Source organism: Bufo gargarizans, chromosome 10, assembly GCF_014858855.1.
Source record: "Bufo gargarizans isolate SCDJY-AF-19 chromosome 10, ASM1485885v1, whole genome shotgun sequence".
Taxonomy (NCBI): Eukaryota; Metazoa; Chordata; class Amphibia; order Anura; family Bufonidae; genus Bufo; species Bufo gargarizans.
The window spans coordinates 21,092,039-21,117,744 of NC_058089.1; the positions used below are offsets into that span (position 1 = coordinate 21,092,039).

A 25,706-nucleotide genomic window follows, 5' to 3' on the forward strand; every position below is an offset into this window, starting at 1 on the left:
CCGGATCAGTCTTGTTCAGTATCCCAGCTTGCAGCGTTTTTGAGTGAGGCATGGGAACGAAACGGAATGCATTCTGGTGCACTCCGTTCTTTTTGGTTTTGTCCCCATTTACAATTAATGGGGACAAAATTGAAGTGTTTTCCTCTGGTTTTTAGATCCTATGATGGATCTCAATACTGGAAAGGAAAGCGCCGATGTGAAAGTAGCCCGGGCACAATTTTCTCCCTTACACTACCTCATGGCTGGTCTACATGCACAACAATAATGTGCAACACAGAATCTTTAAAGGCGTTGCCCCATCTGGACATTTATGGCATCTCAATAGGATGCGCTATAAAAGTCAAAAAGGTGCGGGTCTCATCTCTGTGGTCTTAAGAACAGCCTGTTGTGAATGAAGAGCATTGGCACACATGCGCGCCATCCTATCCATTCACTGCTGTGGGACTTCTGAAAAGAGCCTCTCTCAGCTACTTTCAGAAGTCCCATAGTGGAGAGAATACTGTGCATTGGCGGCCATCTTTCCCTTCACCACTACTGGACCTCTGAAAATAGTCAAACTAGCACTCAACTATTTTCAGAGGTTTCATAGCAGTGAAAGGAAAAAGCTGCGCACGTGTGCTCGCCATTAACATTGGGGTCTCGTTCTTGAGATAGAAGCGAGTCCCAGATGTATCGATATGCCATAAAGTTCTAGATGGGAATATCCCTTTAATAAAAAGTCTTAGACTGCTCCTATTCCTAATGACCTTTTCCAATACTGTCAAAAAGTTTGGAACCAACTATTTTTGGAACAATCTGCAGTAAAATTCTGGTACATTTTGCTTGGTAAAGTATATCCATGTCCAAAAAGTAAAAAAAAAGAAGCAAAAAAAACATCCATACCACCACAACCAAGGACACCTTTCTGAGTATTCACACACAGGATATTTCTTGGCCTCTTATATAACAATACAGAGGGTGCATTTCCTAGAAGACTTTTGCTTACACTTCATCAAGAGAAGGGGAAGGGGAATATTCTCCTCAAAGGCGTAAGAGGATGACCCAAAGGGAAGCAAGGCTATGTACTGCAATAGGAAAGAGGATGACTACATTGTGTACACTTTGGAAGTAGAGAGAGTAGGATATGTGATAGAGCTTTAAAACATCAAGGAACCTGAATCGTAAAGGATGGAAGGATTTTCCGGATAAAAGTTCCAAAACAAGAAGTGTGACGTTCTAAATTGTCGGGGGTGTAGACTTGGAGGAAGTGTGATAAATGTCTATCTCCCCTGGAATTGGAGCAGATGCCTCTCTTGGCCGTGAATGAGAATATATAGAAGCGGCACAGAAAAATATGCGCTCCCGGCCTATATTTAGACAGGAGGAAATCTTGACAGAGATAAAAGGGACTCGGTGGTGAAGCAGTGTGAGCTGCAAGTACCTGACCTTAACTTTTACAGTTGGCCATGAAGCTCTTTAAGCAGAGAAAACACATCCTGTAGAGATCCTGTTGTTCCCCAGTTACTTAAAATGCGGGTAAAATCAGGACAAGTTATGGGGGGGAATTTATCGAGGGCTGTACGCCAATTTCCTGGCTTGCAAAAGTCACAAATTTTTGCACAAGCAGAATTAAATGTAAAAATGTGTGTGTGTGTGGGGGGGGTATCCAAGATTTTTGCCCCTCCCGCAGGGCTAAAATTTATTATAATTTACAACTGCACATCTTAATAAATTTGGAGAATCTTATTTGAGCACTAATTAAGACTTTTAAGAAATGTGTTAAAATGGGGTTTCTGGGATTTTAAGACTAAAATAAAATTTTATTAGGTAGGAAATTTTTGGACATGACCATACCAAATACTACATTTTTTTTTTTTTTAACATAATGAATGGCAATGGGGAGTTTTTTTTATATGTTTAATATATTTTAACCTTTTATGTTGTTTTTTGTTTAGTCCCCCTAACTTATTTGAGCAGGCAATCGCTTAGTCGCTTGTACAATACGCTTTTGTATTGCAGTGTATTACGATTTGAAAATTAGGGACAGTCGCTGCAAATTTGGGACTGTTGGCAGCTATGCTATGGCTGTATTGCATACCTTTTTTTTTCCGTTCACATAGCCAGATGAGGGCTTATTTTTTGCACAACAAGATGCATGTTTTTTTATATTGCCATCTAATTTACCATGTCCTGTATTGGAAAACAGGAAAAAAAAATATTTGTGGGGTAAAATTGAAAAAAATTTAATCAAATTGCGCCAAGGTTTTTGGGGTTTTGATATCACATAGTTCACTGTATGCTAAAAATGACATGACATCCTTATTCTGTGGCTCAATACCATTGCGGCGACAGCCCAGAACAGACGATAGCAGCAACAAAGGTAAATTAAATACATTACAAAATTACAGGTACTTTCAAAAATGATTGTTTTACAGGATGTTGATGCAAACTGGAAAAAAAACCTTTTGCACATTAGAAAAAGAATGGAGACTATTCTTGCAAATCAAGAAGGGCCAAATATATTTAAAAGGGCATAGGATAATACTGTATAATATATGTACATATTATATTGTATATTATACAGATGCCTTAACTCCATGCAAGAAAACAGAACCTACCGTCAAGTAACCCAACCGAGGACCAGCGACCCCATTTCCTTACCTCATTTACCCCTCTCCATACACAAAATATCCTAAAAAGGGTAAATATCAAGTTTTCATCAAAAAATGAATTTTGGCATATGTTACTGCTGCAGCAGCATTATGCATAAAGCAATCTTTAGTTTCTTCACATACCACTGTTTTCCTTGAGTTTTTCCCTTAGTTACGGCTCTTTAAACATTTACAATATGAGGACCTTCTCAAGATGGCTCCTCTGCCAGTTCTCTGAGGCCAAAACTGCTTTCCCTCACTTCCCATACACACTTGCTGTAGCCAGCAGCTTCCTGTCAGCCAATCACATTGGATTACTGAGAGACACGCCTCCTCACTCTGAAGCCTAATGCAGGCATGCAGTGTGAAGGACCGCCCCTCCGTCTTCCTGTCTTCTTAGCCAGAGACAGACCAGCCATAGCAACTGTCTTTTAAGGGAGCAGTGGAAAGGCACAGAGGACATTAATGAAAGCTGTTATCATAAGGTAATTACAGATCTTTTGACAATCATTGACAGACAGGTATACATGCCTAGCTGTAATAAACTATCAAATAAAAATATGACAGTTACCCTTTAAGCATGCAATGTTATGTCCAGTGTAAATGCAGACACCATGCAGGAAGGAAGCCGCTTCGGAAAACCAGTAAAACCATGTAAAAATAAAACCAGTGCGTGTTTTTTCTTACTTGCACAGACGAAATGCAAAGATAACAGGTACAACAAATGAGCACTTATGACAGTCTGGCATTGTCGCCGGTGGTTTAGATTTCTCACCTGTGTATTTACTAAGTAGAGCCATTGTTAATGACCGTAAATCACAGGTTATCGTGTTATCCAATCTGTTATTGTTATGTGGGAATTAGCGAGATTCTAGACTCAAGTGGCCACCATGTGTTTGCCGCCAAGAAAGGGAATATAAGTCTGATTTACTGAGAATCTAAATGTAATAAATATCAGGAAATATAAACTGTGTAAAGTCTGAATATTCTATTCCGCCTTTTCTCCTAGACAAGAGACAGATGCTAGGTGACAACCATTATAGAGTCTATAGGGGCTGGCAGACAGATTTTCCAGGAGATCCTCAGAAAACTAAAAGTTATTTATCTCCAATCTTGTGAGCTTTCTCCGAGAAAAACACCCATAGAAATCTATGGGCCCATTTGTGTGCCTCCAATTGCATACACAGGCATATGGAGGTTCATCTGCCAGATCCAATCAAATTATTCCATCCAGTGTCATACTAAAAAGATTTTTTTCATAACACATTGCCATACCAAAGCATGCCTGTGCCTAGGCAACAGATTTAAGTTGGTGGACCTAACTCATCAGGCTTGACAATTCTTTGATTCTTCCTTTCATCGGGTGAAATATAGCCAGGGCTGGACTGGCCCGCCAGGGTACCAGAGGATACCAAGCTCTGAAGATATAGATTGTCTCAAAGGTCCAAGAGAAAAGATTTAAAAAAACACATTTGATGCTGACTTTGAAAATAATCACTTGCCACTATGGTGTATTTCTGTGATTCAAAACCTACCAGATGTTATCAGTGATATAGGAGGTTGGTCCCCTGAGAAGAATTTCTTCTGGTGGGCCCAAGGAACCAGAGTCTGACACTGAATGTAGCCACAGACAGCTGAACATTTTCACAGACAAAATGGAAAACCAAACATGAATTAAATACATATTTACTAACTTTCAGAAACTGGGTTCCAGAAGAAGTGTGAATTTTTTGGGGACCCCTTTTCACTGATCAGTCCCCTTTTACATGGAAACAGTGCTGCCCCTCCCCAGGGATGAGCCTGATAATCCTGGTGCCATGCACCAGAAACATTTATAAAGTACTGCCTTTTGGGAGAAGGCTTCTGCGCTGCTCAAGATATTTGCAAACACTTCCAGAAGTCTGAGAGGTCTCCCCTTTTTTCTGGAAGCCTCATGAACGTTCCATGAGAGTTGGCAAGTATGAAAAAATATATAGATTAATAGTGTTTTCTCACAACGATATACAATCAAGTTGCACCAAAAAAGGGTTTGACCGCTTGCCAATCATTAGGATGGAGTGGCAGCAGTGTCTTCAGCTCTTGGTAACCTTGTGGATGGGCCATTATAGTCAACCGTGGACCATTAGGCTTCAGAAAAAATAAAGTGGACCTGACAAAACCTGAAGGAGCTTGGCAACTTCAAGGATTTTGACTTTTTGGATGCCAAGAGCAAAAACCATGTTTTTTTTGCTTTTGTTATTGTTTGTTTCAATCATCTCTTTTCCCGAGAGCACAGACACTTTCTTCTGTAACCACCTCTGAAAGAGTGACTGTTTTAACTACAGAGAATGATTGTACTTTCTCCCACTGTGGAAAATCCCACCAGCGATTACGTTAAACAAAACAGACGTGCCATCACCGTGTATTTCCGTAGTGCCATGGTCTCTTGGTCTCGTTTGGAGTCTTACAAATAAACTCCTAAAGGAAAGTTTATATGAGGATTAGATTAAAACTCTGCAAACAGGACTAAGACTGATTCATTTACAGAGAGACTAAGCAACAACCACTACAAAGACCGAGCCAACACCAACAATTATAATCACCAGTCTGGGACTAGAGAGTTATAGCACATCTACACAAGGCCATACCGCCAACGATATCTAGGGGTCTGGGTGCAACATTGCACCATATAAAGACCCAAAAACTAAAATCAAACTTAAAATAAACCTTAAAAGGGTTGTCCATTATTTACAAAGTGATGGCCTATCTTCAGGATCAATAGCTGATCAGCAGGGGTTGGACACCTGGGAACCCTGCCAATCAGCTGTTTGAGGAGGCCCCGGTGCTCGCAGTAACGCCACGGCTAATAAAACAAAGTGCCATCCATTGTATAGCGGCCGTACTGAGTATTGTAGCTCAGCCCCATTCACTTCAAGGTGACCGAGCTGCGCCTAGGACATATGACCGATGAACATAACGTCACATAACCTAGGCTAAGCTGCAAGAAGGCTGCGGCGCCTTCTCAAACAGTTAATCAACTGAGGTCCCAGGTGTCAGATCCTCCCCGATCAGATACCGATTACCTATCCAGAGCATAGGTCATCAGTATAAAAGTCTCAGGAAATCCCTTTAAGTTTCGCCTCTGCTCAAATAACATTAAATATTAGGGTACTTAAAAGGGAACCTGTCATTAACTTTCATGCTGACCTCACTGAGGGCAGCATAATGCTGATTTCAGCGGTGTGTCACTCGTGAGCTAAAAGTAAGCGGTTGCCGAGAACCAACATCATAATCTTTGCAGCCCAGGCCTTGAGAAGAGTCAAATCTACCTGAGAAGAGTCCTGGTTATTCCTAATCTCCTGCTCTCACCCATCTGCTGATGGTTGGCAGTTCTCTCCTAGACAGAAAGGGAGAAAACTAGGTAGAAGACTGTCAGTCATCAGCAGGAAGAGCAGGAATTCATGAAAACCAGGACTCTTCTCAGGTGGCCGGGACTCTTTTCCAGGCCCAGTCTGCAATGATTGTGAGGTTGGTTTTTGGCAACCACTTAGGCTACTTTCACACTCGCGTTTGGTGCGGATCCATCATGGATCTGCACAGATGGATCCGTTCAGATAATACAACCGCCTGCATCCGTTCAGAACGGATACATTTGCATTATCTGTAACATAGCCCAGATGGATCAGTCTTGAACACCATTGAAAGTCAATAGAGGGCGGATCGGTTTTCTATTGTGCCAGATTGGGTCATAGAAAAACGGATCCGTCCCCATTGACTTACATTGTGTGTCAGGACTGATCCGTTTGGCTCAGTTTCGTCAGACGGACACCAAAACGGTGCAAGCAGTGTTTTGGTTTTTGCCTCCAAAGCGGAATGGAGACGGAATGGAGGAAAACTGATGCATTCTGAGCGGATCCTTATCCATTCAGAATGCATTAGGGCAAAACTGGTCCGTTTTGGACCGCCTGGGAGAGCCCTGAACGGATCTCCCAAACGGAAAGCCAAAACGCCAGTGTGAAAGTAGCCTTACTTGTAACTTATAAATAACAGACCACTGAAATCAACTCACCTGTCTCTACTTTGTGCTGCCGTTAGTATGGGCAGCAGAAAGTTGATGACATGTTCCCTTCTACATGTCATCGCTACTTCTTCCAAGCGAGTATGCGTTAGATGGTTGGCTTAAATAGTGTTTGGCCAACGTTTCTACCTCATCAGTGGTGCACCTCATCTAACCTGTGACTCCAGCTGTTAGGAAACTACAACTCCCAGCGTGCACCGATAGCAGCAAACTGTTGGGGCATGCAAGGCTACTCCATGGACAAGATGACCCTTTAACATAGATCTGCCACCAGTAGATCTAAAAAATGAAGGGTAACCGTTGAGCCCCATCTACATACATTTGTTATCTGCAGCAAAAATGATAGCTTTTGGTAGACTTGGAGACATGTTTTAGAAACCCAGTATTCCTCCCTTTCCAAGGCTAGTTTATACATGATGTAATACTCCATGACCGGGTTCGTCCAGTCAGGAAACCTCTAAGATAAATGCAACCAGATTGTAGAAAAACGTGAAGACATTAATAGTAAAGCTGGTTACACACATTAAATGTAGATTGGCAGAAGCCACCAATTTGGGCAAGATTTGCCAACCATCTAATGGGTATGGGCAGAGAAGGATCAGGCTGTTGGATCTCAACATGTCCGATTCTCTTGTTCTCAGGGGAGTTAAGCAGCGACAGAGAGTATGATTTTAAGCCTTTACTAAATCATTTTTCTTGCAGCCCTCATATGCAGAGTATTCTTTCTACCGCATATAGGGCATCGATGCTGGGGGAGGGGTAGGCACAACTGCCGTTTATAGGATAATTAAAGTAGTGATGATTCTGCCTTCCAGCTCATTTTCATATTGCACAAAAGTGGCATCATACAGGAAATGCCAACAGGAAACGCAAATCATAAAATTAATTTATCTGTACTGTACTTAAAAAGGAACTTCATCACAAAAGGGGAGTTTGCAGCCAAGTCTTTTCCCTCTCTAATATACAAGTGAGAAATTACCCTGAATATGTACCATTTGTGGTCCAACATTTTTGTTTTCTGTTTGAAGGTCTTTAGAAAATGAATTCATCACTATACAACATACAGTATACAGGGGAAGGGCAAGGCGCACACAGGATACACAGGGGAAAGGCAAAGGCGCACACAGGATACACAGGGGAAAGGCAAGGCGCACACAGGATACACAGGGGAAAGGCAAAGGCGCACACAGGATACACAGGGGAAAGGCAAAGGCGCACACAGGATACACAGGGGAAAGGCAAAGGCGCACACAGGATACACAGGGGAAAGGCAAAGGCGCACACAGGATACACAGGGGAAAGGCAAAGGCGCACACAGGATACAAGGGAAAGGCAAGGCGCACACAGGGGAAAGGCAAGGCGCACACAGGGGAAAGGCAAGGCGCACACAGGGGAAAGGCAAGGCGCACACAGGGGAAAGGCAAGGCGCACACAGGGGAAAGGCAAGGCGCACACAGGGGAAAGGCAAGGCGCACACAGGGGAAAGGCAAGGCGCACACAGGGGAAAGGCAAGGCGCACACAGGGGAAAGGCAAGGCGCACACAGGGGAAAGGCAAGGCGCACACAGGGGAAAGGCAAGGCGCACACAGGGGAAAGGCAAGGCGCACACAGGGGAAAGGCAAGGCGCACACAGGGGAAAGGCAAGGCGCACACAGGATACACGGGGAAAGGCAAGGCGCACACAGGGGAAAGGCAAGGCGCACACAGGATACTCAGGGGAAAGGCAAGGCGCACACAGGATACACAGGGGAAAGGCAAGGCGCGCACAGGATACACAGGGGAAAGGCAAGGCGCACACAGGATACACAGGGGAAAGGCAAGGCGCACACAGGATACACAGGGGAAAGGCAAGGCGCACACAGGATACACAGGGGAAAGGCAAGGCGCACACAGGATACACAGGGGAAAGGCAAGGCGCACACAGGATACACAGGGGAAAGGCAAGGCGCACACAGGATACACAGGGGAAAGGCAAAGGCGCGCACACAGGATACACGGAAAGGCAAGGCGCACACAGGGGAAAGGCAAGGCGCACACAGGATACACAGGGGAAAGGCAAGGCGCACACAGGATACACAGGGGAAAGGCAAGGCACACACAGTATACAGGGGGAAGACCTATGGCTCCTAGCCACTGTCCGTCAGGAAGGACCGTTTGCAGCTGATATTTGTGCTAGATGCGATCGCATTTTTGCAGCTGCCAGTTTTGGAAAAAAAGACCCTCAAGTCACTGTAACAAATCAAACTGTAGTGTACTTTGTAACCATTTGAAATGAAAAACTAAAAAACTATTAAAACAGAAAAAAAGAGCCCCCGAGCTCCAGAACACATTGTCTACTTCAAATTTTTAGGTTTTTCATTAAAGAAACCAATGGTTGTGTCACTGCACCAACAGATGTCTTTCCTAGGTCAGGCACCCTTGATCTAACTACCCAGCACTCTTCTCTGTGTTACAACCGACCTATGGAAGGTGAGGCACTGTTTCTGAAAGAATGCAGCCAAGTTTGTCTAATGCTGGAGACTCCTCTAAAGACATTTTGATGTGGCAAGGGAACCTCTGTAAACGCATCATAAGTTACCTTAATACTTAAAGGGGTTGGCTCATATGATCAATGTCATAGGTGCAAATGCCACCTCTAGAACCCCTTTTCTATCTCCAGAACAGGCCCACAAATTGAAGGAGGGCATGCTTTGCATGCGCGGAATGCTCTCCATTCATTGCTATGGAAATCCCCAAAATAGCCAAGCAAGTACTCTGCTATTTTCATAAGTTCCATAGCAGTGAATATAGAGCGCACTGCGCAGGCACAGCCACCGCTCCATTCGCCGACATGGGATTGCTGGAAATAGCCAAGTTGCCACTTGCCTATTTTTGGAACTCATAACGGTGAACGGAAGGTGTATGGCTGCTCTCTGTTCACCTAGGTGTCCCCATGCTCAAGATAGCAGGAGGTCCCCAAGGTGGGACCCACTCCTACCTGACATGGGTATATTCTAGCGATACATCATCAAGGTCTGAGATGGGCCAATCCCTTTACATTCAAATTTTTGCCAAAATTATAGAATAATTCTTCGCTCCTTGAAGGAAAAGCTGAAGTGCACTTCTAAGAGGCCTTCGAGAATGGGCAGGGTTTGAAACAAAGCATATAAGAAAATTACATAATGCTCCTCATAAAATGAATAACCTTTATGTACATAAAACTGGAAAAACACTTTAACTCGAGCTGAAAACACAAAAAAGCACTCCAGTTCATCAAATACACAAAGTCAGTAAATGGACGATGGGTAACTGGGTACGTCTAGAGCCACATAATGCAGTAATACAGCTCGCCAAAGGTGGAAGCAAACCAAAGGTGGTTTGGAAATAAAAAACTGACATCACTCATGGTTGGTCCTAGTATTTAGAAACCTCAGTAATTCTGTAAAAAAGTTCCAGTATATAATTAGAAGTATAAACCACTGAGCCACCCTAGACCTCCAGGGATATTAGATATGAACCCATAATCAGATTAGACCACGATGGATAATGGATATCAACATAACACCTTCATCAACCTAGACCACCAGAGATGCTAAATTTTAACAGGCTCCAGACCACCAGAAATACCATGACTAACCGTTACACCAAACCACCTAGTGCAAAAATGTGAGATGCAATATATGTAGGATTGGCAAAATGGCCACAATCAGGGTAGAGAGGGAAATAAGGAAATGTGTCCTTCTTAAGGCTACTTTCACACTAGCGTTCGATCGGATCCGTTCTGAACGGATCCGATCATAATAATGCAGACGGAGGCTCCGTTCAGTACGGATCCGTCTGCATTATTTTAGCATATAACAGCTAAGTGTGAAAATAGCCTCGTACGGATCCGTCCAGACTTTCAATGTAAAGTCAATGGGGGACGGATCCGCCTGAAGATTGAGCCATATTGTGGCATCTTCAAACGGATCCGTCCCCATTGACTTACATTGTAAGTCTGGACGGATCCGCACGCCTCCGCACGGCCAGGCGGACACCCGAAAGCTGCAAGCAGCGTTCAGCTGTCCGCCTGTCCGTGCGGAGGCGAGCGGAGCGGAGGCTGAACGCCGCCAGACTGATGCAGTCTGAGCGGATCCGCTCCATTCAGACTGCATCAGGGCTGGACGGCTGCGTTCGGGTCCGCTCGTGAGCCCCTTCAAACGGAGCTCACGAGCGGACCGACGAACGCTAGTGTGAAAGTAGCCTTAGAAACCTTTCCTGCAATCTGTCTTGTTTTTGGGGTGGATTTGAGGTTGTTTGCCACAGACCACACAAAAGAATCGCACAGAGAATTGACCTGCTGTGGATTTCAAAATCTGCACTTAAGGTCGATTTCCGTACCAAACAAAAAATCTAAATGTACATGAGATTTGTGACATCTCACACACTTTACTGGTACTGTATTACGCAGCGTTTTTCAACATAAGAATATGCATGGAAAAAGTGCACATAATCCGCAACGTGTGCAGGAAGCCTAGGCCACTTACACACAAGTGCGGGTGAAAACGCATAAGATTTGCACGAATTTCCGCGTGGATTTTATGTGCGTTTCTTCACCATATCTGCACCAAAATCCACAAATTCTAACATTGGTTTTGGGTGTGGATTATATGCGGTTTTGCCCTTACCCTTCATCGGAAAAGGTCGAAATTCTCAGCTAAAACCGCAAACATAATCAACATGCTGTGGATTTGAAAATCTGCCTGGCAGGTCAATATCCAGGCGGAAACAATCTGCAAAGTGTACATGACATTTGTGTAATCTCATGTACACTTTGCTGGCACTGTACTAAGCTTCAGTTTTTCTGCACGGGAATCCGCGTGGAAAAACCGAACATATATTCCTCAAGTATCCTAAGAATGTAATAGATATGCGCTAGAGATGAGCAAATCAATTCTAAACTAATTTGATTTGCCACAAATGTTGTAAAGATTCAAGGAGGATCCGAATTGGAGTTTTTGGTGATTCGATTTGGCCAAAAGTGGGAAACGGGAGAAAAAAATAATAAGAGTCCTAGAAGAGAATGTCATACACAAATTGTCAGGCCAACTGGAGCACGCCGATTTGAGTAGAAGTGATTCAGAATCAAATCGGTCGACCAATTGGGCCGATCAGAACACAAAATTTATTTTGAACACATCTATTTAAAGCAAATCATTCAATACCAAGGTCAGAAATTTATCATAAAAACAAAAAAACTGTGCGACATAATTTAGATTTTTGCCAAAAGCATGTCCAACTCCCTGGAATAAGGACAGAAAGTTAAACACAGGCCGTCAAGCTGCAGTAGGCCCCAGTGCCACCGGCTTCTGTGCTGCACTTAAAGCCTTGGCTACACAGAATGGCATTCCTAACTAGTGGCATCATAATTAGGCTGATAGTAATGCAAAAGCAAAAACAAAAAACAATGCTGTACCATGAATGTCCATCATTTTCATCTACCTGCGCACATCGTGGATTATGCAAGTTTTCTCCACAAGGATTCTCGAGAATAGACAAATCTCACGTACGCTCTACTTGTGGATTTTGAAATCTGCAAAATGTCAATTATGTCTGCAGTGTTAGGTGCGGATTTCACCCTTTTCAATGCAAGGGTAAGATCTGCGGCAAAACCGCATCAAATCTGCACCAAAAACCACAAGTAATGATGCATGTTTTGGTGTGGAATTGATCTCGAAACACAGAAATCTGCATGGAAATGAATGCAAAATGTTTGCACCCCCTTCCCCATACCTGTGCGCAGGTAGGATTACGATCTACGCGTTTAGAGCATAAATCCACGAGCTTCTATCAGTTTCTAGAGAAGATGGACGACCACAAATATGACCATCGTAGCAAATTTTAACTCTGCTTCACCGGAGTCCTGTTCTGAAGTCAGAGGCTTGGCTTGAAGCTCCTGGTTCCAGATGCCAAATCTAGTACAGGCCCCCACCTACTCATTCCATATGTAATACTGGGGTCTTTTTATGTGGCTTTTCAACCCGTTTGGACACTGGGAACGACTGCTACCTCAGCATCCCTTTGGGTACGTCCACATGGGTGAAAAATCTGCAAGGCATCTAGTGAAATTCTGATGCCTCAAAATCCGCACCAGAGGTCAAAGTTCTGGCCAGATTCCGTTGCAGATTTTTATCTACAGCATGTAGATGAAACTTTTTATAATCTCATCCACTTGGCTGGTACAGTATTACGCTGTGGATTCTTTTACACGCACTTCCGCAGCGTATCTGCCACGTGTGAATATACCCTTATACCTACCCGATGGCAGTTCTTTAACAATATGATAGCAGTAATGTATGACCACAGGTTTATCATTTAGGCCTCTAGGTAAGCAGGTTGAGAGCTAGAACAACGGCCATATTTGTTGTTACCCAGCTTTCCTCGAAGAAGACATAATAGAAGTTCTCTGAAAGGGACAACTCAAAGGATAACTATGTACCGTACACATGGTCTACAAATCGATTAGAGAATTTTAAGTTTAGAACGTAATTGTTACTTTTATTACATCCCTATAATTTATGCCGTTTTTAGAATATCGTTCTGAGTAACCCTTCGTTCATAATATGCGTCTTTTATAAAGGACAACATCTGTTGGCGGAATAATGGCGTCCTAGAAAATAGAATTCTAAAAGAAATCTCAGTGCTAATCCACCATCATCTAAAAAGGACATAAATAATCATAAAAAGTCCCCAGAACTTCTGCACATACAGAAACACATGCTCCAACCAAACTAGATCCAAGATGGTCCAGAACTGCTAAACATCTAAGACACCTTACACAGACCACCTACAACAACAAAAAATTGTAAGACATCGAAACGTCATCTACTCACACTGTAAAGTGATAAACGAAACACTTCCATCCCGTCGGGCGTTCCAAAAAGTTATAAACTCTGCCTTGGATGTTGGTTCTGGTGAGCAGAGGTCGTCTGGTACTGTAGATAGAAACTCTGGGATCCAGATTGATAACCGGCCGCGGGCAATCTGTGTTAATCAGCACATCGCGTTTCAGTTCAAAAGTGGAGGTGGTGCGTTCCTGACCTTGCTGTCCATTGCTGTTTAACCCCTGAGGTCTAGAGATGTGTTCGTAATGTGTGTTCTGGTTTTCATTCATCTCCGGGGGACTGGGTTTGTTCAGGAGGTTAAGATTCCGACGTTCCAGTTTCTTCGCTGGGTTTTAGGAGGAGATGACGAGGACATAGAAGAAGTTGTAAGAAATGGAGAAGGTGGGGGAGCTTCTTTAGGACTGTGAAAGTTTATTGGTTTATGGAGAAAATTTCAAGTTCTTCTTCTTCTTTTCTCCCCGGAGTGTTCAATCTGCCTGGAAAGCAATAAGAAGCAAAATCTAGTTAGTAACACACACGAGTTTCGAGGTCCTGCCTACTCCAGCTCTCTCCTGATGACTCCTCTGGTGGGGGAGTGGTTCGGGCATGATTCCTTCCTGACCACAGCTCTCTTAGATGTCTATTAGAGTTGTTGATTTTAGAGGTGTGATCCTTAATGCTGTGTCCTCTCTCTTTCTGGAAAAGTCACCTTCTCTTCACTTTCTTTCAGAACTTCCACCTTTCCTACTGCAGATATAACGTGTGCCTACTGTCCACAGTCTCCTGGAGGGGTAGAAATGCTTCTCATTCCATGGAAACTATGAACTTGAGATGGACTCGTTATAGAACGGTTAACATTCTTTATGTTAAAGGGGTATTCCCATCTGGGACACTGATTGAATAGCGCTAGGATATGCCACAAATGTCAGATAGAAGAGGGTCCCACAGGTGGATCTCTCACCTATCTGCAAAATTGAGCACATCATGCGTGTGCCGCATCCTTGCCGTTCACCACTATGCGAGCGCTGGCTTGGCTATTTTTGGAAGCCTTATAGAAGTGAATAGAGCGGATAACGCCAAAAAGCGGAATTCAATTAAAACTTCAGGGAAAATTTGATTCGCTGCGAAGCCGAATTTCCTCGTGCTTCATGGTAACGAATCAATTTTCCCTGAATAGCGGTAAAAAAAATATATATATATATATATACACCTCATACGTTTGATCTTGAAGAGTCGGCCGCCATCTTGATTGAAGAGACTTCACTATAAAAAAAAATAAAAAATAGGTTTCAAGGACAACACCAGTGTCCCACATCTTTGGAAGCGTCACGGTCACCAGCAGTCAGACTCTTTCCCGCTGTAAGGCCTCATGATCAGTGTCCGTTTTTTCTTCCGTGGGTCTTCCTTGATTTTTGGAGGATCCACGGACATGAAAAAAATCTAAGTCAAGTTTGCCTTAGGAAAAAACGGACACGGATCACGGATGCAGATGACAATCTTGTGTGCAGCCGTGATTTTTCACGGACCCATTGACATGAATGGGTCCGTGAAAAAAATAGGACAGGTCCTATTTTTTTCACGGACTGGAAACACGGATCACGGACGCGGATGCCAAACGGAGCATTTTCCGATTTTTCCACGGACCCATTGAAAGTCAATGGGTCCGCGGAAAAAAAACGTAACAAGGGCCGCTGATGCACACAACGGTCGTGTGCATGAGGCCTAAATGGTAGACGTAAAAATAAAGATGAAACATGACCAGCGTCTTCCCTTGTGCAAAATTTTTTTCAACCGACACCGCAAACAGGCAACGTTTTTCGGCTTTACATAAGCCTTTCTCAAGCCATGGTGTCGGTTGAAAAAAAAATCTTGCACAAGGGAAGACGCTGGTCACGTTTCATCTTTATTATGACGTCACCATGTCAGCCGACGTGATGACATCACGGGCTGCGCAAGATTTCTCACTGGATCTACAGTCAAGATGGCTGCGGCCGGGTCTTTGCGATCAAATTGGTGAGGGCAAGTATGATTTTATTATTTCTTTATTTTCTTTTTACTGTAATATTGGATGTCAGATGCCGCATTCAGCTGTGAATGCGGCATCTGAGGAGTACGACGGGGGCGGCTCAATCGACGCTCCCTGTCATTGCGTCCGCTACTTACAAAGAAATGCTCTTCGTGATGGAAAAAAAAAATTGTCAAATTCGTCGAAGCAGCAAAATCAAATTTTTCAATATTTTGCTCATCACTAGATACTGCGCATGCGCAACACGCTCTCCATTCGCCACTATGGGACTTCCGAAACTAGCCGAGCGCCCTTGCTTGGCAGTTTTTTTGGAACTCCCATAGCAGTGAAATGGAGAGCAAGCCATCGAGCTCTCTTTCACATCAAGGGCCCCATTCTGGAGATAAATGCAGGTCCCAGAGATGGGACTCACACCTATCGGATATCTGTGGCAGTTTCTAGCGATATGCCACAAATGTTTAGATGGTTAAACACCTTTAAAAAATATTAGGGGGGGGGGTTAAAAAAAACAACTCCTAACATGTCCAGTTCAAGCATCAGCATTTGCATTCTCCATACGATAACAATTCTGTTATCTGAGTAGCTTTTCTTAGAACTCTGTTTTGTACAGCCCTCTATTATTCCTCCTGGAAATGTACACATACATTAAAAATGGTCGTTACCAGTTGCACGCTTTACACTGGTCGATCAGTGTGGACAATCGTGGACAGAGTTGAACGAAGCTCGAGCTTTGGATCCTCAATCCATTCAAAACTTTGTTTTCATGCTGTACCCGTCTCCGTACAGCATTAAAAAATTAAGTCTGGAGCGAATCGACTTCGGATCTAGGATCCGAAGCTCAATTTGCTCAATACTAGCGGGAATGTTAACACCCAGTTGTCCGTTTAGTTGTGCATTTCCTGAAGGAATAACAGAGAAACGGCACAAGGCAGAGAGCTAAGAAAAGATGTAGCAGACTTGTTTTTCCATGGGTAATATAAGCTTTTACTAAGGCCTCATGCACACGACAGTATTTTTTCACGGTCCGCAAAATGGGGTTCCGTTGTTCTGTGATCCATGTCCGTTTTTTCTTCCTTGATTTTTGGAGGATCACCAGACCAGAAAAGTGAAAAAAAAATCTAAGTCAAGTTTGCCTTGAAAATGATAGGAAAAAAAACGGACACGGATGCGGATGACAATCTTGTGTGCCTCCGTGTTTTTTCACGGACCCATTGACTTGAATGGGTCCGCGAACCGTTGTCCGTCAAAAAAATAGGACAGGTCATATTTTTTTGACGGACAGGAAACACGGATCACGGACGCGGATGACAAACGGTGCATTCTCAGAGTTTTCAACGGACCCATTGAAAGTCAATGGGTCCGCAGAAAATCACGGAAAACGGAACAACGGACACACACAACGGTCGTGTGCATGAGGCCTAAAACAGACATGTTCAATCATATTGCGGGACATGGGGCAGGAATCAATACTACAATTAGCGCGTGAGAGGCCACTACAGCGCATGTTTGTGCCATATAATGGCTCTGTGCAACTGCAATATAACCTCTGTTACCTAGAGAAAATTTCACAAGCAACCTTACCAGTTTTTTTTATTTTTATTCTGAGTTATGACTAAGGACGAGTAAACGTCTGAAACGCGTTAACAGGAGTCACAGGGTTGCTGTTTCCACACCGTGAGGTTTTGAATGTTGAAATAAAGAATAATTGGATTTTACACTTAGTGCTGGATTGTCCTACAAGCTTGGATCGGTCTTGATCCAGACTATCCGAGCGCGGTGTGCGCGTCCTCATCACCGGTGAGGTGGAAGTTTTTCTTCAATTCACTTTTTATTTTTTTTAACATAAGCCTCCAGGAGTCGTTACCTTTGACCAAATGCATCACAGAGAAATGTGGCATGTTCTCCGCGTCACGATAATTCCATTAGTTGACCATAACATAGATACTGCAGACCTGGAATGTTAGTCAGCGACGGACAGTTTTACATCGCCCTCTTATGGCCATAGGAACCGTAGACTTCAGGGATCAGCAACCTTCAGCACTCCAGCTGCTGTGAAACTACAACTCCCAGCATGCAGACTTGCTTGGCTGTTCTTGTAACTCCCATAGAAGCGAAAGAAGGCTTCTGGGAGTTGTAGCTTTACCACAGCTGGAGTGTCGGGGGTTGTTGATCCCTGCACTGGAGGGATGGTCAGACCTTTGCAGCATGGGGTCTAGTTTATGTAGGGTTGGAGTTCTGTGGTTTACTAACCAGTATGAGTTAATTAAAGGGAAATCTGTCACCAGCGACCCCCACCCCCGATAGACACATAGCTGTAGTTGACCTGATTAAAAATGCAGTTTTTTCTTTTGTCAATCCGAGGCTCCGTTTCTCAGTTATGACACTTTTTCCTTAATATGCAAATTAAGCCCTTGGTGCAATGAGGGTGTCACCATTGCCCTTATTGCACCCATCCTCCACTTCTTACCGTGGCCAGCTAATTCCTGGCTGCTTTGATTTACGGGGTGAGGCATGAATAGAAAATCTGCAACAAAAAACGCATAAAAACTACACACGAAAATAGAGCAGATTTCGGTGCTGTTTTGGTGCGGATTTCATGCAGGTTTTCTGCTTACAAACCTGCTTAGTCTGCAGGTGACCTAAGGCTACCTGCACACGTTGCGATTACGCGCCGTTTTTCCTAGTAGACGAACTGCAGCGTGATACAGCATCAGCTAAGTGTATGACATTGGCCATGTGACCTTCAAAATGTCTGTGCATTTTTAGTGCGGATTTCAGCCTTTGCATTGCAGATCAGGGCAACAACGCATCAAAATCTGCAAGTAACACAGAGAAAGAAACGCACAAAAATCCATAAAGAATTTATGTTTTAAAACCTGCCCTCTTGGGCAGGAATCCTAAGGGTATGTTCACACAACTGATTTGAGCACGTCAAAAATCAGCCGATTATCGCATGGCATAAACCACTGCAGTCTCTTGGTTTAGTGCCATTGAATGGAGCGAAATCGGATGCGGGCTCCCGCCGCAGCTTTTTGAGGTCTGTGTGTGGTAACAGCACCAAGAATGGACTTTGGCGTGGCCTGAAAAACAACACATGAAAAAGCCTCGGCCACATGAACTGCAGCGCAGACTACCATTGAAAACAATGGGAGGCGGTACAGAGCAGTTTTCAGCACCTAATTTGAGCTAAAACCTGTGCCAAAAATCAACCGTGTGAACATACCCTAAGCGTACTCACACCTGGTCCTGTCAATCAAAAGTGCAGAGAGAGCAGAGCCTCTAAGTGTAACGGCAATGCCCCCGTTGCTCCTAGAGGCTCATTTGCATATAATAAAACATCATTTTTCTCAGCAATGATGCCTTCACAGATGCCTTCAGCTGCCAAGCGCACATGTAACAGGTCAGCCGGTGTCATAGGGACAACTCCTTCCCGATGCCGAGGTTTAGCACCTGAACATCCACAATTTGCAGTAATCCAGATGGACAAATCCTCTTTTCCTGTGTAACGCTCATCAAACTGGACAAAATCTGCCAGAAACCTACCCTTGTGTGTACACGGCTGAACCTCACAACCACAACTGTCAGATGGGAGTGCGGCATGCTACAACCTTAACGGACGGTCGCACGCAGCAAATGATGGCGTGTCTACTGCCATTTTAAGTCCATCTACTCTGCAGTCCTGGCCTATAAAAGTATGGGGCACATTTAATAAAACTGGTGTAAAGGAAAACTGGTTCAGTTGCCCATAGCAACCAATAAGATTCCACCTTTCATTTGTCACAGCTCATTTGAAAAATGAAAGGTGGAATCTGATTGGTTGCTATGGGCAAATAAGCCAGTTTTCATTTATACCGGTTTGATGAAAATGTCCCTTTAGTTCAACCAAAAGCCTAACAGTTCATGTACCAATGCTATCCCCTAAATTATGTGCACGGATGCTTAGGAAGCAGAGATCTAAGCTGCTGTAGGCAGGTTTATGTGGGTCTTTAAAGGTATACCTTACAACTTTTACACTAAGCCATATCTGTAACTCTAACCATTGCCTGTCTTTATCCAAACCCACACCGTCCCCCTTGTTTTTCCGCAAACTGTAGTCTATTTACTGCCCCCATACAGTAAAACGTCCCCATCGTGCCCCCACACAGTAAAACGTCCCCATCGTGCCCCCCCACAGTAAAACGTTCCCATGGTGCCCCCACACAGTAAAACGCCCTCACGGTGCCCCCACACAGTAAAACGCCCTCACAGTGCCCCCACACAGTAAAACGCCCTCACAGTGCCCCCACACAGTAAACGCCCTCACAGTGCCCCCACACAGTAAAACGCCCTCACAGTGCCCCCACACAGTAAAACGCCCTCACAGTGCCCCACACAGTAAAACGCCCTCACAGTGCCCCCACACAGTAAAACGCCCTCACAGTGCCCCCACACAGTAAAACGCCCTCACAGTGCCCCCACACAGTAAAACGCCCTCACAGTGCCCCCACACAGTAAAACGCCCTCACAGTGCCCCCACACAGTAAAACGCCCTCACAGTGCCCCCACACAGTAAAACGCCCTCACAGTGCCCCCACACAGTAAAACGCCCTCACAGTGCCCCCACACAGTAAAACGCCCTCACAGTGCCCCCACACAGTAAAACGCCCTCACAGTGCCCCCACACAGTAAAACGCCCTCACAGTGCCCCCACACAGTAAAACGCCCTCACAGTGCCCCCACACAGTAAAACGCCCTCACAGTGCCCCCACACAGTAAAACGCCCTCACAGTGCCCCCACACAGTAAAACGCCCTCACAGTGCCCCCACACTGTAAAACGCCCTCACAGTGCCCCCACACAGTAAAACGCCCCCACAGTGCCCCCACACAGTAAAACGCCCCCACAGTGCCCCCACACAGTAAAACGCCCCCACAGTGCCCCCACACAGTAAAACGCCCCCACAGTGCCCCCACACAGTAAAACGCCCCCACAGTGCCCCCACACAGTAAAACGCCCCCATAGTGCCCCCACACAGTAAAACACCCCCATAGTGCCCCCACACAGTAAAGCGCCCCCATGGTGCCACAGAGTTATAGTGGACCCCCCATTTACCCCATGCTTTAATACAATTACATAACATAATAGATGCTATTTTGAAACTGCAGCCAACCTACAAGGACAACGCGTTTCGCAATCAGACAGATTTCATCAGATCCATGCTTGACTTGATAGGCGTAGAACGTGTTTACCCAGATTGTAATAGTCGCCCAAGCCCATCGGACTCCTGGCATTTGTTCGGCCCATGCCCGCCCTGGTCCTTGACTTTAATTGTAACATATAATGAACGTCCCACGTTCACCAGAAATGCAGCTTGCGCAGGCGAACCCGACTGCGGGAGCACTACATGTAACAGCACTTCAGTGTGTAGACTCCGTATAGCGCAGTCCACATCTCCTCTTCCTGGACCACTATGAACTTCACCTGGCGGACTGGCTGCATGCAGAACTGAATTTTCAGGTTTGACTGGCAAACGCTTTAAGCGACATATTTTAACTTGTTAAAACACCTGAACTTGCTGGATCTTGCCATGGATTCACATGCATAACGATTTCAGATGTTGCTGCTGGCAGGTTTTCTGCAAGGGGTTATCCTGTTTGAATAAGGCCTCATGCACACGGCCGTGCCGTTTTTTTGCGGTCTGCAAACTGCGGATCCGCAAAAAAAATGGAAGCCGCCCGTGTTGCCTTCCACAATTTGCGGAACGGAACGGGCGCCGGCAATATAAATTCCTATTCTTGTCCGCAAAGTGCGGACAAGAATAGGACATGTTATATTTTTTCAACGGGGCCGCGGAACGGAGCCACGGATGCGGATAGCACACGGAGTGCTATCCACATCTTTTGCGGCCCCATTGAAGTGAATGGGTCCGCAACCGAGCCGCCAAAACGGCGGCTCGGTTGCGGACCCAAACGGTCGTGTGCATGAGGCCTAAATATGATATTTTTTTCCCTTTTCTGCAGGCACGTCATTTCTTTATATCAAGGTCTATAAATCTTCACATGGCTTGCCCTGAACTGATTCCTAATGGCAATTGTATTTTATCAATTTATGTACTGTATATACCCAAGCCCAAGCTGTCCAGAATTTACAAGGTTGCCCAAAAATTTTCAGAGAATCCTGGTAAATTTGACTTGTCCCAGCCTAAAAATAAATGGGGCCTATGTAAATCCCACTCAGGGGTAGGCGTTCCTGGTGTATGGGGCTTAAAATGGAAGTGGTCAGCTCCTTCATGCTGCCTATCCTATGGTTAATGTAAAAAATGTAAATAAGACAGAGTTGCCATGTTTATAAAGCACCTGTTCCAATTTTTGTTTTTACTTTTTTCCATTACAAATGTCCTCCACAGAAAGGGATCATCCCATTATTAATGTAAAGAGTGAAAATCAGACATTATATAGTACATGACCATCTCTTTCTAACAAAGCTAGAACCAGCCCTGTACCCAGAGATCTCCCCCATTCATTGCCACAATTGCTCTGCTAGATTTATTTTATCGGGTGGGGGGTATGCTTTGAGCTCTCTATCACTGCTAAGGAGGATGTGCCTTGTTTCCCCCTTGTCTAGCAGTAAATAAGGTTGGTGAGAGGAAACTGAGCATGTGCGTCCACTTCAGTAAGGTGGACAGGGAAGTATGTAAAAATACTTTTAGCCATCGCTATACTATATCTTAGCTATACTAAATATTTAATGATATGCAATTTTAAAAAAGTATTCAGATCCAGGTGCTGGTTTGAAAACTGTAGAATATTTTACGTGGGACAATGCCTTTAACCCCTTAGCGCATAATGCCATACATGTACGGCATTATGCGCCTGCAATTGCATGAAGCGGGCTACTGCACTGATCTCACTCCATACGCAGCAGGTACTGGCTGTATAATACAGCAATGACGAGGAATGGGGAGCGCGCCGAACCCCATAATTTAACCCCAGAGATGTCGCGTTCAACACCAATCGCAGCATCTGTGAGGTAAAGGGATGCAGCTCCCTCTGCCTTATGATTGGAGCTCCCATGGTGAAATCACAGGGCTCCAATCAGTTACCATGGCAGCCTGGGTGCTGCCGAAGCGTCCTAGACTTGCACATGGCACAGCTCAGCAGGAAGAGTTTCAAAATCCTATTCACCCTACTAGATCTCTATTAGGGTGAATAGGACAAATGATGAAAAGATCCCAGGTTCTAGCCCCCCTAAGGGGGGCTAAAAGTTTATATAAAAAATAAAAATAAAAAAAACACACACACAACACACCAAAATATTAACTGGATAAAATCATCCACCTTTCCCAATTTTACATATAAAAATGTATAAAAAAAATAAGCATATTTGGTATCGCCAGATCTGAAAATGTGAACTATTAAAATCTACAAAAAAAAATTTAATTCCTGCGAGGTGAATGCTGTAACGGAAAAAAAATGAAAAAACACGCGATTCGCCATTTTTTTGTCACCATGTCCCCCCCAAACATTATTTCGAAGGTTTTTATTTTTTTTTCAAGTAATAAAACAAAATAAAAACTATACAAGTTTGGCATTGCCGTAATTGTATTAGGCTGCAGAATAAGGATGTCATTTTTTAGCGCACAATGAACCGTGTGATGTCAAAACCCCAAAAACCTTGGCAAAATTGTGTTTTGTTTTTAGTTTTATCCCACCAAGATTTTGTTTTATTGTTTTCCATTATAAAACATAGTAAATTAAATGGTGGTAAAAATACATCTGGTCTTCCCACTTGGTGGCCCAATCTCCGTGTGAATTGCAGTGGGGGGGTTTGGGGTGGCCCCAACGATACGCTGGGTCCCCCGGATACTGTCAAGGTGTCGCCGCTGTTCTCCGAGTGTGATGGTAAGGCGTGCACCCCAATGAGAAATAAGTCCACAGAGTCAGGGTCTGCATTAAATCAGTGTGCTACTTTACTGGAGGAATTCAGGTGCAAAACAACAGAGGTGAGGCATAAGGCTGGGTTCTCCAATCTCCACCCTGGCAGAAGAAGGGTTTGATGCTGAGGAAAGGCCTGAGCTAGCTGTCCCTCTCTCTGTCAGAAGGCTGGTACCCTGGTCAAAAGCTGGAAGCACACGGTCTGTAGCTCATTAGTCCAGGTGGCTCCTTAGTCACAGGTAGGGCTGCAGCTAACGATTATTTGAGTAATCAATTAGTTGTCGATAATTTCATCGATTAAATCGGGAAAAAACACCAATTTTTTTTTAAAAAAAGGGGTTTATATGATTTTACTTGAAAAATTATGTTCAAAGGCCATATTATAACTAATTGTGGATGGCACTGTTATGGAGAGGGGGATCTGTGGATGGCACTGTTATGGGAGGGGGATCTGTGGATGGCACTGTTATGGGAGGGGGATCTGTGTATGGCACTGTTATGGGAGGGGGATCTGTGTATGGCACTGTTATGTGGAGGGGGATCTGTGGATGGCACTGTTATGGAGAGGGGGATCTGTGGATGGCACTGTTATGGGAGGGGGATCTGTGGATGGCACTGTTATGGGAGGGGGATCTGTGTATGGCACTGTTATGGGAGGGGGATCTGTGTATGGCACTGTTATGGGGAGGGGGATCTTTGGATGACCATGCTATGGGGGGGGGATCTATGAATGACACTATATAGCATCTTATGCTATATGTCTCATCCACAGATCTCCCCCATAACAGTGCCATCCACAGATCCCCCTCCCCATAACAGTGCCATCCACAGATCCCCCTCCCTATAACAGTGCCATCCACAGATCCCCCTCTCCATAACAGTGCCATCCACAGATCCCCCTCCCTATAACAGTGCCATCCACAGATCCCCCTCTCCATAACAGTGCCATCCACAGATCCCCCTCCCCATAACAGCCCCGGCCCCTACCGCTCACAGTAGTATTCCTTAACCAGCAGTAACTTTTACTTTAAATCTTTATTACCTTACTGGAGTAACAGGCAGAGCGGGCGGTGGTGTAACGTCACTTACTCACGTGACGATCCTGCTCCGCCCCAAGTGACGTTAATCCGCCGCCCACTCTGCCTGTTACTGGAGCTTCATTGTAAGGTAATAAAGATGCAGTGATTTAAAGTTCAAGGACCCGCAGGCATAGCGCCTGACCACCCGCTCCCGCCCGCATAGCAACGAATTGACCTATTATTCGATAACGGGATTTGTTGACAATGAATCCAGTTATCGAATATTATCGATAACGTTGATTAATCGTTGCAGCCCTAGTCACAGGGCTGGTGACCCATGGTCTGCGGCTCAGTGTCCCCATCTCAGCGTATTCTTGTGGTCACTCATGCAGATTGGCAAAGTCTCCCCCTCCAAGCATTGATCCCTAACTTTAAAAGACTTGGGGCTCTGACTGCTCTCCTTATATACAGTTTCTGGATGAACTAGGCCCTTCTAGTAGAAAGGGTGGAGTGGAGAAATTAGCACAAACAGATGCTAAGTTACAACTTCCGTCTGTCATAGACCTACGTTAGAGTTTCAATGATACCCAATAGCAATGGCACAGACAAAAACAAGTTTTCAGACATTCGAAAGGTCGGTCTGTCTGGTCTGGATTTTTCCCTCCAAAACATGGTCTCCTTTAAAACCTATGGTAGCTGTGGAAAATTATCATCTTCTTGTTCAAATTCCCAAAAGTCTCTAAGTATTCATTTACCCTTTCCACAGTGCCATACAAATACAGTGCAAATGAGCAGGAGATATATGACAACACATATACATTACTCACAAAAAGTTAGGGATATTTGGGTTTCAGTGAGATTTATGGAAAACGTAAAGTTCACGCTACAGTTATATAATTTCATGAAAGTAGGGCATTTAAGTAGAAGCAAGCAATGGCGATTTCCTCAACTCAAACAATTTACTGAAACAAAAGCCAACACCAGTGCTGGGTATACCCCCACAAAAAATGTCAGGGTCTCAATATCTTGTCATGTGGCCTTGAGCATCAATTACAGCTCGTCAACAAGTCAACTTATTGTCTGCTGAGGCATTACATCCCACTCTTCTTGAAAGGCAGCCCTCAGGTCATTGAGGTTCTGGGGTACAGAGTTACGCGCCTCTACACGGCGACTCACCTGATTCCATAGGTTTTCAATGGAATTCAGGTCTGGAGAAAGTG

At 44.5% G+C, this 25,706-nt stretch overlaps 1 protein-coding gene across 1 annotated transcript in view; it reads right to left on the minus strand.

The window, feature by feature from the left end:
* Positions 1–25,706, minus strand: part of KCNQ1 (potassium voltage-gated channel subfamily Q member 1) — a 189,288-nt gene that overhangs the window by 121,860 nt on the left and 41,722 nt on the right. The window contains exon 2 of the mRNA XM_044270873.1: positions 13,539–14,026. Within this exon, the coding sequence (XP_044126808.1) occupies positions 13,539–13,819 (281 nt within the window). The 5' untranslated portion in view covers positions 13,820–14,026. The remainder of the gene's footprint in view (positions 1–13,538; positions 14,027–25,706) is intronic.